At 40.9% G+C, this 18110-nt stretch overlaps 1 protein-coding gene across 1 annotated transcript in view; it reads right to left on the bottom strand.

The window, feature by feature from the left end:
• Positions 1–18110, bottom strand: part of CADPS (calcium dependent secretion activator) — a 575524-nt gene that overhangs the window by 331801 nt on the left and 225613 nt on the right. Inside the window, exon 5 of the mRNA XM_036738381.1 lies at positions 9690–9770. Coding sequence (XP_036594276.1) covers positions 9690–9770 — 81 coding nt within the window. The remainder of the gene's footprint in view (positions 1–9689; positions 9771–18110) is intronic.

The raw sequence follows: 18110 nt of genomic DNA, 5'->3' as shown, positions 1-18110 counted from the left end.
GCTGAGATATAACAGGTGAAGAAGATAGTGTGGTTATGTTGGAAATAAATGTCATTACTAGTTATCAGGGACCATTTGTGGTTATGCTGGAACCTCACATGAAGACCAATAATCTATGGAGGAGGAAATTGAGGTCCAGAGGTCAGATGAACTGTCCAAGGTCGCAGATGACAAACAGCAGAGGCAATTGGGATTGAAACCTAGTCTTTCTGACCAAATCCAGGCATCCTTCTAGCATACCATGCTGTTTCCACAGCTGGGGAAACTGTGTGGTTAGGCTCATCAACTTGCAGCTGTTTTCTAGCTCTAACACAAGTGATAGATTCAGTTTCACTTGGGCAAGCAGGTGGTGCCCAGGACAATGCCAAGTTCATGATCAGCACACCTGGGTATCTGTCAAGGTGATAGGAGCCTGCAGTAAGCCAGGCATTGTCACAAGCTCTTCTGCCAATTTGAGATATTTCTATCTCTCCATTTCGGTTTGGGCCTAGGATTTGAATCAAGGGGCATACCAGGAATCTAATGCCTTGTTGTTTCCACTGGTAAACTCATCCTTCATTTATACATAGTTGTCCTCATAATTGCCAACTTCCTGGTTCTAATTTCTGGGTTATTATTGGTGGCCACAAGGACAGTGGGGAGTTTAGGGTATTATATTGTAGTGTTGTACAGCATGAGCTGTTGGGTGTGGTGTACATGAAATGAACAATAGCCAGGGAATCAGCAGCCCCAGGTTCTTGTCCCTGATCTGCCACTCACTAGTGCACAACTTGAGACTAGTCACTAGGCATCTCTGGGGTTCAATTTTTTCCACTAAAACATAAGCCCATTGAGCTGGATGATCTCTAAAGTTGCTGCTAGCTCTTACATTCAATGATTTCACATAAATTTGAATGTAGCCTAGGTCACAAAATCTCTCCTAAAACCTACCAACCACGTGGGTAGGTAGCCTCCCTGTGGTACTTTGGGAAAGGTGCTAGAATTGGAGTCTTCCAAGCCATGGGATGGTGAGTGAGGCATTTAATGTCTCTTAACTTCAGATCCTTCATCTACGCCATGAGACTGTTGGACTGGACAACCTCTGGGCTATCTTCATGCACTACATCTATTTAATTTATGATCTTGTGTATTGGTAGTTCTGATAATCACTGATTTGAGAAACATTTATAATGCACCTATGTGCCAGGCATTGTGCTAGATGATGAGTTTACAAAAACAAACCAGTCCCTGCCTCCAAGGAGCTTATATTCTCCCAGAGGGATAAAACATGCACATAGAAAAGCAAATATATGTATATTGTGTGTATGTATATGCACATACACATATATTCATATTTGTATATGCACTTGTGCATATGTGTGTGTGAAATTCAGATCAATTTCTGGTACATGTTTTGGGGAGAAGGGTGTTAACACTGGGGGGTTCTAGGATAGACCTTATGGAGAAGCTGGTCATTTAGCTGGGTCTCAAGAAGTCCCGGTGCATCTGATTTTGGGGTGAAAAATATAATTTTCCTTCTTATAAAAACTCAATTTCCTTTACTTTTCACAATGCATTTTCATTGATTCTCATAGCAATCCTGAGAGACAAGATGAGGGTTAGACATATTTTATGTATCCCAGGATGGAGAGACAGAGAGGTTCAGTGACCCCCAGATGACACAGGGAGAAGGGGGGGAAATAATAAAAAGACACTTTACATAGTGTTATTATATGCCAGGCACTGTGCTAAGAATTTTATTATTATTATTATCTCATTTGATCCTCACTAGAAATCTGGAGATATGTGCCGTCATTATCACCATTTTATAGTTGAGGAAACTGGGTAAACAGAGAACAAGTGACTCACCCAAAACTACACATCTAGTAAATGTCTGAGGTCAGATTGAACTTGGACCTTTCTGACTCCAGGCTCAGAATTCTAGCCACTGTATCACCAGCTGCCTTTATACATACATATACATACACACACACATGCATGCACATCTATACACATATATTCACATGTGTATATCTATCTATCTATCCATCCATCTATCTAAGCTATATATCTATCCATCCTTCCATCTATCCATCCATCCATCCATCCATCCATCCATCCATCCATCCATCCATCCATGTATCTATGCATCCATGCATCCATCCATCCATCCATCCATCCATCCATGTATGTATCTATGTATCTATCTATCCATCCACCCACCTATGTATCTATCTATATATCTATCTATCTTCTATATCTATCTATCTTTCTATTTGTCTATCTAGATATGTATATACAGAAAGAATTCTTTCTCCTCTCCTTGCCTCTTTTATTGATACCATATTCTTTGTTCTATTCAAGAAACTCTTGAATTGGGGGAATGTCTACCCAAACTTTTGGTTCATTTAAGAACCAGTAAATGCAACCTAGACAGCTAACTTCACTGTTTGAAGCACATATGATCTTTAATATCAACGTTTGATCAGATATTTTAAATTACTGGCTTTCACTCCAAAGAAAGAAGCTAGGGAAAGCTTTAATACTAATATGGGGAAATTATAAGAAATGTTTGAACATAAATCAAAAGTCCCTTTATTCAAGATTATAAAAATATTCCAATTTTTTTTCCTGGTGCTTTTGAAATAAACATGTTGGCTATTCTCCACGAACACTGATGACCTTTTCTGTGTTTGATGGTATTAAGTCAGAACGTGGTTTCGGATTAAAGGCAAAACTGCAGTGTAGGGTGAGACTATGGGATTGGAAGCAATCCAGTTGGTTATGTGTACTTTCTCTTTTCCAGGGAGGAAAGAACAAAAAGTGGGCCATCAAAAGCTATGTAGGGAGTCAGGGGTCAGTATGTTTGTGAATAAGGCCCAGGGAGTAAGTTCCTCCTTCTTAGCTTCAAATCCCACCCAAACCAATTTGATCCTACTATTTAAGGCAGTGACAGGCAGGCAGCTAATTTTTTTTAAAAAACACATGCTGCTGTTAAATTTTTTATTGCAAGTGGGAGTGTATCACTGTCCACTCAAAAACCATTCTTCCTCCTAGATTCCTGAATTCTTCTGAGTGTGACACCATCCGCCAAGTCACCCAGATGGAAAACCAGAAGTGTGATATAAAACAATGGAGCCAGAGAATCTGTGTTTAGTTCTACCTTTGAGTTTTACTACCCATGTGATCTCAGACAAGTCACTCCTTGGGTTCTAGGTTCCTCATTCTTAAAATGACTGGTTGGGTTAAATGATTTCTGAGATGTCTTTCACCTCTAGAAGTATGATCCTATGATTCTGAACTTCCCTCCTCTCTTATTCCCATATCCAACTAGCTGTGCCGCAGAACATCTACTCTGCTGCTCCAATATCCATCCAATTTTTATATTAATTTTCAAATTAAATGAGAAAACTCAAATGAATTGTTGAGGGGTTATAGGATTTCCTCTGGAGGTCTTAAAAGGATCAATAATTGTTAATGCAAGGCCAAAAGAATGTAAGCTCTTTGAGGGCCAGGACTATTTATTTGCTTTGTATTTTCCTCATATTTCACAATGGCTTACTTAGAGGAGGCACTTAATTCAAGCTTGTTGGATTGAATTAAATTGAATTATTTAGATCTATCAGAGTTTCACCTGACAGCAATAACTCTGCCAGATAAAGAGTTTTAATCTATTCATAGGAGCTACTGAGAGTTTACAGTATGGGCAACCAAGCCATTGTCCAGTCCAGCTAGCATGCTTTTCTAGGAACTGCAGGCTTGCTGGTGCTCAAGGTAACTCTCTAAAGATACTACCAACTCTGAAAAGGTGCAGATCTCCATTGGTTGCTAGAAGTTCCCTCTACCAATGAAGTCATGAATCTCATGTCACTCCACACTTAGCATAATGCCTGGCAAATAGTAGGCACTTAATAAGTGTTTATTGACTGACTCCTTATCTCTAGTCAAGGACAAGTATTAAGTACCTACTATGTGCCAAGCACTATGCTAAACACAATGTCTACCAAGAAAGGCAAAAGAGAGTTCCTGCCCTCAAGGAGCTCCCAATCTAATGGGGAGACAACATACAACAACTATATACTAGCAAGCTATAGGATATAGTTTATGTAGATAATAAAGAGAACGAAGGCCCTAGCATTAAGGGAGATCAGGAAAAGCTTCTTGGGCCTTGAAGGAAGTCCTATTCTCCAAGTTTGTTGATGGAATCTTCTATGCTGCCTATGTTGGACTCACAATTTGGTTATTTTGGTTACTACTTCTATTACTACTAATCCTACTGCTACTGCTGCTGCTACTCCTCCTCCTCCTACTACTGCTACTACCACCACCATGACCACCACCACCCCTACCATCAGAATACATCTTGCACATGTCCAGATTCAAGATGCAAAGCACTTTAGTGAACCAAATTGAATTTTTGGAAAGGGAATATTTTTGGTCCAGACATCCTTTGCCTTTCTTCCATGGGGGTCCCCCTCTAGAGATTGAGTTTTGAGACCAACTCTCACTTCAGAACTATCAGTTTCCTGTCAGGAATGTCAGCTATCTTTGAGTTATATTTTAAAGACCATTATTTCTGGAAGACTGGGAAGCGAGTGGAGAAGAGATTTTGGATGTTAAAAAAAACCCTTTTTTCTAGCAGTGTGGGTCAAATAGGTGGCTCAGTGGATAGAGTGATGGCCCTGGAGTCAGGAGGACCTGAGTTCAAATCTGGCTTCAGACCAGAGACTTGACACATTCTAGCTGTGTGATCCTGGGCAAGTCACTTAACCCCAATTGTCTCACCAAAAAAAATGAAGAAGTTTAGTAGTGAAAGGGAGTAGAGAATCAAGGAACTGGCTGGACAGAAAGACTTTTTTTAGGATTGGGTGGAAGGGAGTCCTGAGTGTATTTATAGGTTGATTTGAAGGAACCAATGATTATGGACCTACTGAAGATGAGAGAGAGAGAGAGAGAGAGAGAGAGAGAGAGAGAGAGAGAGAGAGAGAGAGAGAACAGAACGGAAGGGAAGGGAAGGGAAGAGAAGAGAAGAGAAGAGAAGAGAAGAGAAGAGAAGAGAAGAGAAGAGAAGAGAAGAGAAGAAGAAGATGATGATAATGATGATGATGATAATGACTGATGGAGTGAGGTCTTGGAGGAGACAGGAATAAAGGAGATTGACCTTCCCTTGATATTACTTTCCAACTACTCATATTTCTCGCAGTGTAGCTAGTTATTTTTAGGTTGCGTCCAATGATTGAGGAGCATTAGAACATAAGCTCCTTGAGGGCAGGGATTGTTTTTTGTCTTTCTTTGTACCTCTAGTGCTTAGTACAATGCTACATGTATAGTGAGTGCTTAATGAATGATTGCTGCTTGTTGACTGCTAACCTTAGTAAATTGTAGGGATATTTCCTCTGAGATTGAAGTGCAGAAAAAAGAATGAGATGATGCTGAAGGTACTGAAGAGGTTTGGGAGTTTTGGGTGAGGGTATGGCTAAGACCTCAATCACTGAAGTAGGAGTCTACATCATCTATTATAAGCATGAACAATGACTGTGGCATTTGTAGTGAAAGAAGAAATGAAAAGCTCGGAAATAATCACTGTGGGGAATGAGCCAAGGAATCAGTATGATGGAGTAGAAATATTGGCAAACAGCATGAAAGGTCCAGCTGAGTTCAGGGGGTCTGAACTTGTTGTGGGTGAAATAGGCTTGGTTTTTGTGGCTTTCTCCAACAATATTTTGCCAGTCTGATTATTTGGCCAGTGTAACATCTGAGGCTCTCTAAATCTTGACAATAGTGGGAGAAGGCAGAATATTAGCCTAACAGAGAGAGAGAGAGAGAGAGAGAGAGAGAGAGAGAGAGAGAGAGAGAGAGAGAGAGAGAGAGAGAGAGAGAGAGAGGTGTGTGACTGTTTTCTCTTCTAAAGTGAACAATCTTTGAGGTGGGAATGAATAGAACAAAAATGACAAAGAAAAAGTTGAAACTGAAGATAAGGGAGAATATCTGGCTTTAGTGAGTTGGAGTCACCAGACCCTAGGCAAACTGCATTCCAATGAAAACCCTACCAGCAAAATATGATTGCTGTGCGGCTGTTAGCAATCTTTAAAATACTGTGAATTATCAGGTGAGGCAGAAAACATGAGGATTCTGGATGAAGATGGCCACCACTGTGATGGAACAAGTCCAGTGCAGAATCCAAGCTGAAAGAATTTTTTCTGTAGATCCTCTAAATGCCCTTATTTTCAGGTGACATTGTGCTGGTTGCATGAAATCTTGGAACATTGTAAAATCTCCTGTAAGAGATCTGTAACTACTCAAAAATATTTGTTTTGGCCACTGCACAAGAAGCTCCAAAGAGATGAAGAATATTTGTTACCCAGATTATGACATACATTGGGATAGGGCTCATTAATCACTAAGTAGAGGAAGACACTAGGTTGGTCTTGGAGTTGAACAGAGGAGGAGAAAGGGCTCAGTTATCTTTAAGAAATTACAAAGTTCCTTCAATGACCCCAGGTTAACCTCAGAAAAAACTATCTTCTTTTAATACCAGTATTCAACTGGAATTGCTTTATAGAAATGAGTTATGGAATGTAACAGTCTCTAGAGAATTAAAAAAGGAATGCCATATGGGGGCAATGGAAAGTCTTAAGGTGGTTGTGATCAAGCTGAAATATATTACCAGTGAGGAACTCCCATGGAGACCAGTAAACAAGTCGACAAGAAAATGCCCAGCAAGGAGATAATATGGGCAAGAGAGAAGAATAAACAGATGGAATGTCTAAAGTGCTCCTCTAGTACCTTTGCGATTTCAGAAGAAATTAAGTAAGACCACCAATACGTTGGGGTGGATTCCCTACAGATAATTTACTGGAAGATATGAGCAGGCATGGGTGATTTTGGACCTACATCATTCAAAATTCACTTGAGTATTGAGTATGACTAGTCACAAAGAACAGCTATCAATGGATCAATGGCAATAGGGTGGGAGGTCTCTACTAGAGAGTCTCAGGGATCTGCCCCTGACCCTGGGTTTTTAAATATTTTTATTAATAACTTGATATTTTCTTAGAGAGTATGCCTCTCAAATTTATTGATGCTGTGAGTCATGGGGGAACAACTGACAAATTGGAAAATAGAACTAGGTTTCAAGATGATGTCATCAGCTTACAACTTTAGGTTGAATCTGATAGATAAAATTTAAACTAAAGCTTAAATTAATGATGTGAATTGAATTTGTCTGTCATTTAAGACTTTGCAAATACAAGGTAGGAAAGGCATAGCAAGACATGTTTCATATGGAAAAAATCTGGGGGTGTTAATGGATTCCAAGCCCTGAATGAATCTACAGTGGGCCACAACAGCCCAAGAAAGCTAATAGCATCATAGATCTAATTAGGAAAGGCCCAATCCAGATCTCAGGAAATAATAAGCTTGCTGCACTCTGCCCTGGTCAGACCACATCCAAAGTACTATGTTCTATTCTGGTCACCATGTTATAGGAAGGGTATTAGCTAATTGAAATGTGTACAGAAAAAGGTGAACAGAATAGGGAGAGCACTAGGGACTGTGCCATATCAGGGTCAATTGAAGAAAGTGTGAACTTGGAGAAGAGAAAACTTAGGGAAGACATACTAGCCATCTTCAAGTAATTAAAGAATAACCATGTGGGAGAATTCTTAGACATGATTCATTGGGCCCCAGAAGATAGAGTTAGGAGTAAGGGGTAGAAGCCGCATTTCAAGCAGCAACAACCAAAAAAACCAAAACACTTCTTAATAGCTATCCAAATGTGATATGATCTGACTTGGGATGTCACCTCTATAGAGACATTCAAGTTAAACCGCTTGTTAGGGAGATTGTAGAAGTGACCCACATTTAGATACATGTTATAGTTCAGATTTGGCCACCATAATTGAGAAAGCAAATTACCAATGGCCTTAATTATAATCAATGAATAGACATTTATTAAGTCGTTACTATGTGCCACAATAGCTAGCATTTTATGTAACACTTTAAAGTTTGCAAAGTACTTTACACTTTACACAATTTGACAAAACAAATGTTTACTAAGCTCCTACTATGTGGTAGGCACTGAGGATGTGAAGAAAGGCAAAACCAGCCCCTGCTCTGAAGGAGCTCACAGTCAATATATGTTATTTCATTTAATCCTCACAAACCCCTGTGATTTAGGTGCTATGATTCTCCTCATTTTGAAGAGAGGAAAACCAAGACTCATATTCAGAGTCACAAAGGTGGTAACTCTTGAGGTAAGATTTGAACTCAGGGGTGACAGCTCTCTATCTACTGTGTCTTTGAGATTTCTTTCAACTCCTAAGATTATGTGATTCTGAGACCATGGATTACTGTCATCATAGTCTCCCTCTTAGAGCGGGAGACGTAGGTGGCATAGTAGATAAAGTTTGAATTTGGAGTTTGGAAGACCTGTGTTTGAATCCTACCTCAAACACTTACATTTCTTTGTGCCTCAGTTTTCCACTCTAGAATGAGGGGCTTGGACTCTAAAATCTATTATTATTATTCTATATCTAGGATCTCTCCTAATGACTTGACCTAGATGTCTCACTCCCATCTCCTTTCTACTGTGGGAGCAGGTACCATGTATAATCGTAGTACAACGTATGCCTAGAGGACTGATAAGGACCCACCACAATGCACCTGCTGTCTGCAGGAGTCTACAATGGTAGACCCAACACAGTGGCCATGAGGGCATGGAATGGTGGTTCAACCATGTGGTAGCAGCTGTACCCTTCTCAAAGGCAACAACATCCTTCATATTCCCCAAACAATGTGTTCTCCCTTCTCCTGAAAGCTCCCAGATAAATGCTAACTTTGTGCCTAGAAAAAACCATAGAATACCTTGGGAAGTAGGTCTATTTACTCTTTTCTGCTCTGATTTCACTGGATTCCCATAACCCCTGTGCCTCAGGAGCATCCCAGGAGAGTTTCCCTGGCACTACACCAAGTAACACCACTTGGACCTTCTAGTAGTCCTTTCTTCATCCTATACTGAAAACCAGGATACCTACTGGACCACAGCTAAGTAGAAGACTTTTGCCAAGCTGATATCGCCAAAATTTCTAAGGCAGGAGGGAGCTTATGTTAGTTATTTAAGGAAACAGACTGTGCAGAAGCACATATTTACAAACAGCTGTTTGGTAATTTTGTGCCATTCTTAACTAAAGCAGGTCCCCTAAATGCTTCTACAGGTCAACATAATTAACTATGATTCAATCAACAAATATTTATTAATAGCCTATTATCTCAGCTAACTTTGGATTAGAGAAGGTGGGCAAATTTCCCATAGTCACGCAGCTACTTGTATACAAAGCAGTTTGAAATCAGGTTTTCCTGTTCCAAGTCCAAAACTCTTTGTACTGTGTTGCATTATTTCATGTGTGTGTACATAATTTAGACATTTTACTAAATCAGATTGTCATCTTTTCTCAAAATTACTGAGGTTTTCCTTAAATGAGAGGATTTACTTCTCAGATTTGGAAGCAGGTGACAACTGGTTAAAAATATTGTGAAAGGAAGACAAAATAGGTAAATGTTTTTAAGACATGATGCCCTACTAGGTTTAAAGGTGGCCTGAAGTCTTGAGTCTCTTGTGTGGTTTTTTGATGGAATTTCCCCTGGGTCCTAATACCTAGATGCTCAGCAAATGGGACAGACATAAAAAGTTTTTCCAAAAACATCCTTACCCTGGCTATTTGGTCTGCCATTTGGAGGCGTCCGTCCAGCTCCCGGCGGATTTGTGCAGCTTGCTCATCTGGGTTGTCCAACTGAACAAAAAAAAATACAAAGACATAGATCATGAACTTGAGGCAGTCAAGGGTCATGAACTCGTCTCACTATGAAACCATGCTTGCCACTTTCACAATGGAAATCATGAAATTTGTCATTTCCCTCTAAGTACCATAAATCTTTTTACAGGCATGCCCACTTTGTTGGAACAAAATGCCCACCTAAACACCAAGAGGCACAGTCTAATGGGTTGAGAAATCTGCAAGGAAGAGCAGTCCTTTGACCTTGTCCTTCGATCAGGTAGCAGCATTTATTAAGTATCTACAATTTCCCAGGTGGTGGGAATATAAAGACAAAACTAAAATAGTCTTTGCCCTCAAGGAGCTTACATTCTAACAGGATTGATCTCAAGCTAGCTCCATTGAGGGTCTCCTACTTCTGTGACTCAGGTAAAGAAAGACATCACACACTTTGAATGGACAAAGAGGGAGATAGTTAATGGAATGTAATGAACCATGTGAGTTGTAACTCTTCCCTCCTCATTTCCCAAAGCAAGCCTAACATTATTTTTCAAACTCTAATTATAAGACAGCCCATCAGTAATTTGGAGCATCATCTCAGCTCTTTCACAGAAAAGGAAGCATGATAAACAGAAGATTGGGGCATTCAAACATGGCAAGTTCCCTTTTATCTAATAAAAATGAACCTACAATAAAAATAAACTCAGAAAAGAATATGAGGTGGCACTTATAGGCTTCTTTCTTTTTATGGCCCTCTTTAGTCCAGAAGAGGAAAACAATCTAAATTCCCTTCATTTTCCCCCTCATGTTTTTATATGCAAGAGCCAAAGCTACCCTAAGGAATGGTTCCAAAACTTGGAAATAACATTTCTGAAATAAACAATAGTAAGCGCTAGAGGGGTTGGGGTGATACAATTTTGCAAAAACCACTTTGGGAGGACATTATGATGAGACAGCTATTTCGGGCTTTGGGAAACACACACACACACACACACACACACACACACACACACACTGCATTATCGTTTTAACTGAGCTTCCTTTCTTAAGTCTCTCCTCATTCCAATCCTTCCTCCACTTAGCTGCCAGTGATTACACTGTGGGTCTGGACATATTGATTTCCTCTTAGCCCAGTGCCTTGGATGTAGTAAGCAGTTAATTGTTTGTTTGCTGTTGTTGTTAGTCCTTCATTCTTGAAGAGGACCCATGACATCATGGGGGTGATGTCTTGCCTTGTAAGTGAATTGGTTTTACTTGAGGAAGGGCCGTACAAAGTCATCAGCCTCACTCTTCTCCATAGTCATGGGAGTCCAGTGGCAAGACATAGGTCAAGATGACCTATGTCAGAGGAAGCAATTAATAAATATGGTGACTCCTCAATAAACTTCAGTGGCTTTCTATTATCTCCAGGATCAATTATATAGTCTTCTGTTTGCCATTTGGAGCCCTTCACAACCTGGCTCTTCCTACTTTCTCAGACTTCTTAGACTTTGCTTCTCTTTACTTATTCTGAGGGCAGCTAGGTGGCACCATAGTGCACAGAGTGCTGGGCCTGGAGTTAAGAACACTTCTTTTCTTGAGTTCAAATCCAGTCTCAGACATTTAGTAGCTGTGTGACTCTAGGCAAGTCACTTAACACTGTTTGCCTTAGTTTCCTCACCCCTAAAATGAGGTTGGAGAAGGAAATGACAAACCACCCCAGTATCTCTGCCATGAAAACCCCAAATGGGGTCACAAAGATTGGACAAAACTGAACAACAGAAACTCATTCTGATCCAGCAACAGTGGCCTACTGGTTCCTCATAATGACACTGTGTCTTTGTGCTGTCTATTGCCCCATATTTGAAACTTTCCCTCCTCACTTCTGACTCCTAATTTGCCTGTCTTCCTTCAAGTCTCAGGTTTAAAGGAAGTCTTTCCTGCTCCTCTTAATGCTACTGCCTTCCCTCTGTGGATCTCCTCCAGTTTGCACATAGCTGTTTGCAGACTGTCTCCCTCAGGAAATCAGGAGCTCCTTGGGAGCAGGGACTGGGTTTTGTCTGTCCTTCTATCCCCAGCACTTAGTACAGTGTCTGGAACATAGCAAGTACTTAATGAATGCTGATTTATTGACACATCCTCTGTCTTCTGTTTTCTGTCATTCTGTCTGTCTCTCCCTTTCTCTCTGTCCCCCTTTCTCTCTATCATTCTGTCTGTCTCGGTCTCTATCTCTGTCTCTCTGTCTCTTTCTGTCTCTCCTCTCCATCTCTGTCTCTCTTTCTCTCCTGCTTTCTGTCATTCTATCTCTCCCTTTCTCTCTTTCCCCCTTTCTATCATTCTGTCGGCTTCTGTGTCCCTCTGTTTCTGTCTCTCCATCTCTGTCTCTCTGTCACTTTGCCTGTCTGTCTGTCTCTGCCTTTCCTCTCTCTCTCTCTCTCTCTCTCTCTCTCTCTCTCTCTCTCTCTCTCTCTCGCTTTCTGTTATTCTGTCTCTCCCTGTCTCACTATCATTCTGTGTCTCCATCTTGTCGTCTCTCTCGGTTTCTGTCTGTCTGTCTGTCTGTCTCTCACACAGAGTTTTGTTCTTTTGTGCTTGTCTTTCAAATACAAGTCTATGCAGGAATAGGCAGCTTCTCTCCTTATCTTCCTCTCTCCTCTTCCACAGCTCTGTGATCAGTGACAGACGAGAATAGCTCAATTGGTTGCTTTCAGGCTCCCAAAGTGATGTCCGGACATTATCTCATTTGAGCCTTGCAGTGACCCTGTGAGGCAGACACTGAAATACTATCTCATACATTTTACAAAATAGGAAATAAAGTGCACAGTAGCCTGCCCAAGGTCCCACAACAAGGAGGTCAGTAGCACTGAGGTCTCTGGGGCCTCCTCAGGGTTCTTTTCACTACATCAAATATTTACCAGATGTCATGATTTTAAAAAGGAAGCATAGTGTATTGTAGTGGTATCAACCTCAAATAGAAAAAGCTCTAGGTTGGCCACATGGTGAATTAGAAAACCACAAATTAACATTATCTACATTGTGTTGTACTTTTGCTTATTTTGTTAAATATTTCCCAATCGTATTGAATCTGGGGCACTTGAGAGCGTTGGGGCTGAGAGCAGCTGTTTGATACCTTTGCTATAGTGGATAGAGTTGGCCGGGAGAGCGCTGAAAATTCACTGCACACTTTTAAATTTAATTGGCATTATTATCATATTTGCAATCACTGTTTAGATAGTCAACAAAACAATAAATCAAGGCTTTATTTGCAGCATCTGTGATTTCTGAGGTGTAAATGCTCACACAGCAGCTAAGGGCTGCTAGGTAGCACACTAGAGTGCCAGGCCTGAAGGAAGAAACCTCTTCCTAAGTTCAAATCTGGCTTCAGACACTTACTAGCTATGTGACACTGGGCAAGTCACTTAACCCTGTTTGCCTCAGTTTCCTCATATATAAAATGAGCTGAAGAAGGAAGTAGCAAATCACTCCAGTATCTTTGCCAGGAAAACCCCAAATAGGGTCACAAAGAATTAGACACAATTAAAATGACTAAACAACAACCACAAATGCTCACCATATACAGTTAACAATCATCTGGAGAGTGAGCACAAGTTTGATTCAGCACATCACTGGAGTTGGCCCTAACTTCAGGGAGATTTAAATCCAAGTTCTGTCTCTACCAAATACTGGCCATATGACCCCAGGTTAGTCTCTTAGCATCTGAGTTCTCCAGGAAGCCCTAAAGCATTAAAGAGAAGAGAAGGTGTTGGTTTGAACTGGTAGAGGGAGTTTCCTCCTTAGAAGTTCAGAAAGTAACAGATCCAGTAAGAAGAAAATGGATCTGGGTGGTGGGCAGGAAAAGGTCTAAGAGGTCCAGTTCATCTACCTCATCAGTGAGAAAAACAGGCCCTGAGATGGTGTGTGATTTAGCCAAGATCACACAGAGAGCTGGAGCTCAAACCCAGGCCCTTAGACTTAAAATCTAGTGACCTTCCCACCATGCTGTTCTGCCTTGTATAGTTCAAAGGGTCACAGATTTAGAGGCAGAAGGCACCTTGGAAGTGATAAAGTTGAAGGCCTATCACAAACTTTGACTATATATTTTGAATGAATCTAAAAAGTGAGATGCTTTCCAATAAATATCATCACCGTCACCAAGAAAATATGACCGTAGATAAAGAATACTCTGTTGATCTCCAGTTCCCAAACGGGAAAAAACTGGCTCATCAGAATTGCGTGTCAGTTCCGCTCAATCACTGGTCTCTTGTTGCCCTGGAATTCCAGCAGAATTCAGGTGCAAATCCACTTTAAACATTTAGATTCTCTTGGACTAAAATACATATGCAAATGAAACATCTGGAGACTTCATGGAGGCATAGCTAATTTTCTTAGGATCCAAAGTGAGAAATTTGTTTGGAGAGTTTATATAAATTCAGGGAAAAGTTATCTGTGTCAAGACTAAGTAGAAACTGCAAAGGGAGAATGACAGGACTCTTCCAAATAAACTCATCCTCTAGGAAATTCCTGAGAAGCATGAGAATTACCCCATTGGCCTCTTAGGATGTAGCAAAGTAATCCCAAGAATCACAGCAGTGTAGACAGAGCATTGGTCCAAATACATACAGCTACCATTTTGTGATCAGTTCAAGAACATATAATGGTTTTCTTCCTAAATTGTCTGATTTCTTTCTGTCTTCACCAATGAACTCCTGAATGGCCAAATTCATTGTTCTTCACTTTACCCGATGTATCCATGATTTAGTAATTATTCAAATAAATGTAAAAGCAACGACTAACTGTGGGCCAGGAAGTATACTAGGGACAAAGTATATGAAGACAGAAATGAAAAAGCCCCTGCCTTCAAGGAACTTATATTTTACTAGGGGAGGGGAAACCATTGATCAGTCAATAGTCAAACAATCCATGAGCATTTATTAAGCACTTACTATATGCCAGGAACTGTGCTAAGATCAAGGATTCAAAGACAAAGCAAAAACATCACCTGCCTTTCAAGAGCTTACATTCTAATGGAGGAGATGACACATACACACACACATATACATATCTATCTATCTGTCTATCTATCTATCTATCTATCTATCTCCATTTCTTAAGCACCTACTATGTGCCACTTCCTATGTAAACACTGGGGAAAAAAACCACAAACAGAAGAGTTCTTGTTTGTGAGGAACTTACATCCTTTTTGGGAAGAGGGGGAAAGTACAACTAGTTCATTAACAACCAATAGACCGATAAGCATTTACTAAGTATTCTCTATGAGCCAGATAGTGTGCTAAGCCTGGGAATTTATACAAGGGCAAAAATAGTTCTTCATCTGAAGGAGCTCACATTTTAATGGAGGAGACACACATGTGTGCATATATATATGTATATGTGTGGGCATACATACATGTGAGTATACATTGTGATACATACATGCATGCACACACTCACACACATATATGTATAGATAGGGATTGATTAAACAAAATAATCAAGTCACTGGATCCCACCTTAAATGATAAGGCACATTTATGAGTGAAAACAAGTTTCAACCAATCAGTCACATACCTATGTTGAGAGTAAGAATGCTTGGATTGGCAGAGGAAAATTGGTTCTGGTCTGTGAATCATCTCAAAAATAGAAGACCAGTTCAGAACCAAAATGATTTGAGTGTATGGCAGAAGAGTGATCATAGCAGGTGAGCAGGGATGAATTCCAGCCTGATCCCTGAAGATCCACTCTTGGGGGATGGGGATAAGAGCACCTTGGCTTGGCCTTTGGCCTCATCTCAGGCCTCTTTCTATGCCCTCCCCTTTTTCTGGACAAGGACCTTGAGAGTTGAAAAGTGTCTCAGGCTTTTGGATGTCCTATCGAGTATCATCCTCCATGACAGCAGCAGCTGGTAGCAGTGTTAGTAATGGAAGCTGTGAGTAGATAAGATATGATGTGGAAAGGCAGATTCACCTATCTGCAAGAAAGGAAACTATACTCTCTCTAAGGGAGATTTTTGAGCACCCCCCCCCCAATGGAAAAAAGGACCGCTAGAAACTCAGGGCTGTGAGTTCCCCATTTGCTTCTAAGCTTGGGATCACTAAGCTTGGGTCCACTTTTCTGTACACTCTTTATATGCTGATGGTAGAATGTGTCATAGACTTTTGGAGGGATGTTTTCCACCAGCACTTGTTATTAGACCACCTCAATTAATATCCCTTTCTAAAAACTAAGCCTGGCAATCATGGAAGGAAGAACACTGTTGGGGACTTGTGAGCTAAAGCATTAGACAGGTATACCTTACCCCCAACTCCTCAGGACTAATTCTACAGCCCTTAAGAGCTATATAAATGTTAGCTATTATTAACTACTCAGTTTCTTCATCTGTAAAATGGGGATTATAGCAGCATCTATTTTCAGGTTTGTTGAGAGGATCAAATGAGACAATTTATGTAAACTCCTCTGCAAACCTTGGGCTGCTACGACAATGTTGGCTAGAATCACCATGTGCATATTTAACTGTTCTTTAATACTCACGGCATGGTCAAGGGCACAGGGAAATAAAAGCCTTTTTGGGGAAATTTTGGAAAGGCTTTGTGTATTTCACATAACTAGACATCAGTAAAGTAATTGCTTTGGAGGCTGGACTCGGTTCATGAGGAATTTGGGAGAGTAGCATGATATGTTATCACAGGACATGTTATGATGTGCAATGGCATGATACATGGCATGATATGACACCATATGATGACTGATATGCATATAGTGTATGTAATATAAAGGGTGGTTTCATGTACAGAAGACCAAAATGCTGACAGCTCACATTTAGAGAAAGCTTAAAGGTCATCAAAGCCCTTTCCACCAGTTATTTCTTTTGATCTCCCATAATTACCCTGTGAGGTGGGTCCTACAGGCATTATTACCAACATCATTTTGCAAAGGAGGAAATTGAAGCTCAGAGGCAAAGTGCCTTCCCTTTCTGCCCATTTTTGTGAGACTGGAGCCCAAGGCTTCCTGACGTTTCAGTCCAGCACTTTCTGCCCTTGACAATTCTGGCCAGGGGAATAACCACTGCTGGGTCGGGGGCGGGGTTGGCTAGCAGAGCAACACAAATCACCCAGGACACACTACACATGCATCTCCTCTCTTCTGAGGACCCTACAGCATAACCTTTATTTGCTGTATTTTCCTCTTGGAAAACCCTGCCTTGCTAAGTCCCGGAAGCAGCAGGGCTGCTTTGTGCGGCTTTGTATCGCTTGCACTTCTGGTCTGCACCACAGAGGGGCATTGCCACTTTGGACTACGAAACACACAAAGTCTGAAACCTAACTGCTCCTGGCTCTCTCGATTGGCTGCTGCCGCCTTCCATTGTCTGCAGAGCTCAGAATTGGAAGCTGCTCTTGACAAATGTTATTTGTGTCCTGGTGTCTGTTGGTGTCTCTAGGGTCAGGGCTCTTGGGTGGATTAGGGCTTTTAATTAGCAAGACCGACCCAGAGGCAGAGGGGCCTCCTCATGGCTAATGACTAGTTGGAGAGATAGAGGGTAAGGGGAAAGGGAGGGTCCCTGAGGGAGCTGGTCATTACAGAGAAGAATATCCTTGACTGTGGAGACTGCCATCACTGCACCAATAAATCCTGAAATTATAAAGCAAAAGGAAAAATAAAGTAATTACCTTTTTGAGTGATGAAAAAAAAAAGAAAAAAACTCAACTACTCGGTTTGCGAGGTGCCATGGAAACAGGGTTCTATTTACAGTGCTAGCTTTTTCTTCTCAGGGAAAAAAAGATCAGCCACAGAGCCAACCCCAAAACAGAGATTCCCCATCAGGGCCTCCTGAGGTTTTAAAAATATACACCTACATGTACAATCTCTGCCTAATTAGATGTGAAATGCTCAGATTAGTGCCCATAGTCATGTCTACGGAAAAGGATAGCTTTATTGGAAACCGAGCTTCTGGTTGTACTTTCTTTTAAAGTGACAAAAACAGAAATCGGAGGCTCACTTTTCTCAGAAGCAAAGTCACAACTGCTAACACTCTCAGGCCATGCTTTGATCTAAGGGATGAAACAAGCAGGTCGTACCTACCTCTTTCTTGTGATTTTTCTCCTATTCTATTCCCAGTCAAAAGTAAGCGGAGAATTTAGATCAACATTTGTCAGAGTCAAGCTACTGCTATAAATAGCTTTGTTCCCCTGAAATGCTCAGACAATTTTCTCAAATCAGGGAGGTAACATCAGGAAAAGCCCACTGGTTCTAATGCCAGAGGTCCTGGGTTCTCCTATTTGCTACTTGCGTTTACTACTTGGGCAAATCATGCATGAGTCTCAGTTTGTCATTCATTCATTTTGGTCATGTCTGACTCTTCATGACCCCCGTTGGGGTTTTCTT

This window comes from Trichosurus vulpecula, chromosome 9 (assembly GCF_011100635.1).
Source record: "Trichosurus vulpecula isolate mTriVul1 chromosome 9, mTriVul1.pri, whole genome shotgun sequence".
Taxonomy (NCBI): domain Eukaryota; kingdom Metazoa; phylum Chordata; class Mammalia; order Diprotodontia; family Phalangeridae; genus Trichosurus; species Trichosurus vulpecula.
Note: the sequence above shows the minus strand (reverse complement) of the source record. Positions and strands in the feature narration are given on the sequence as shown.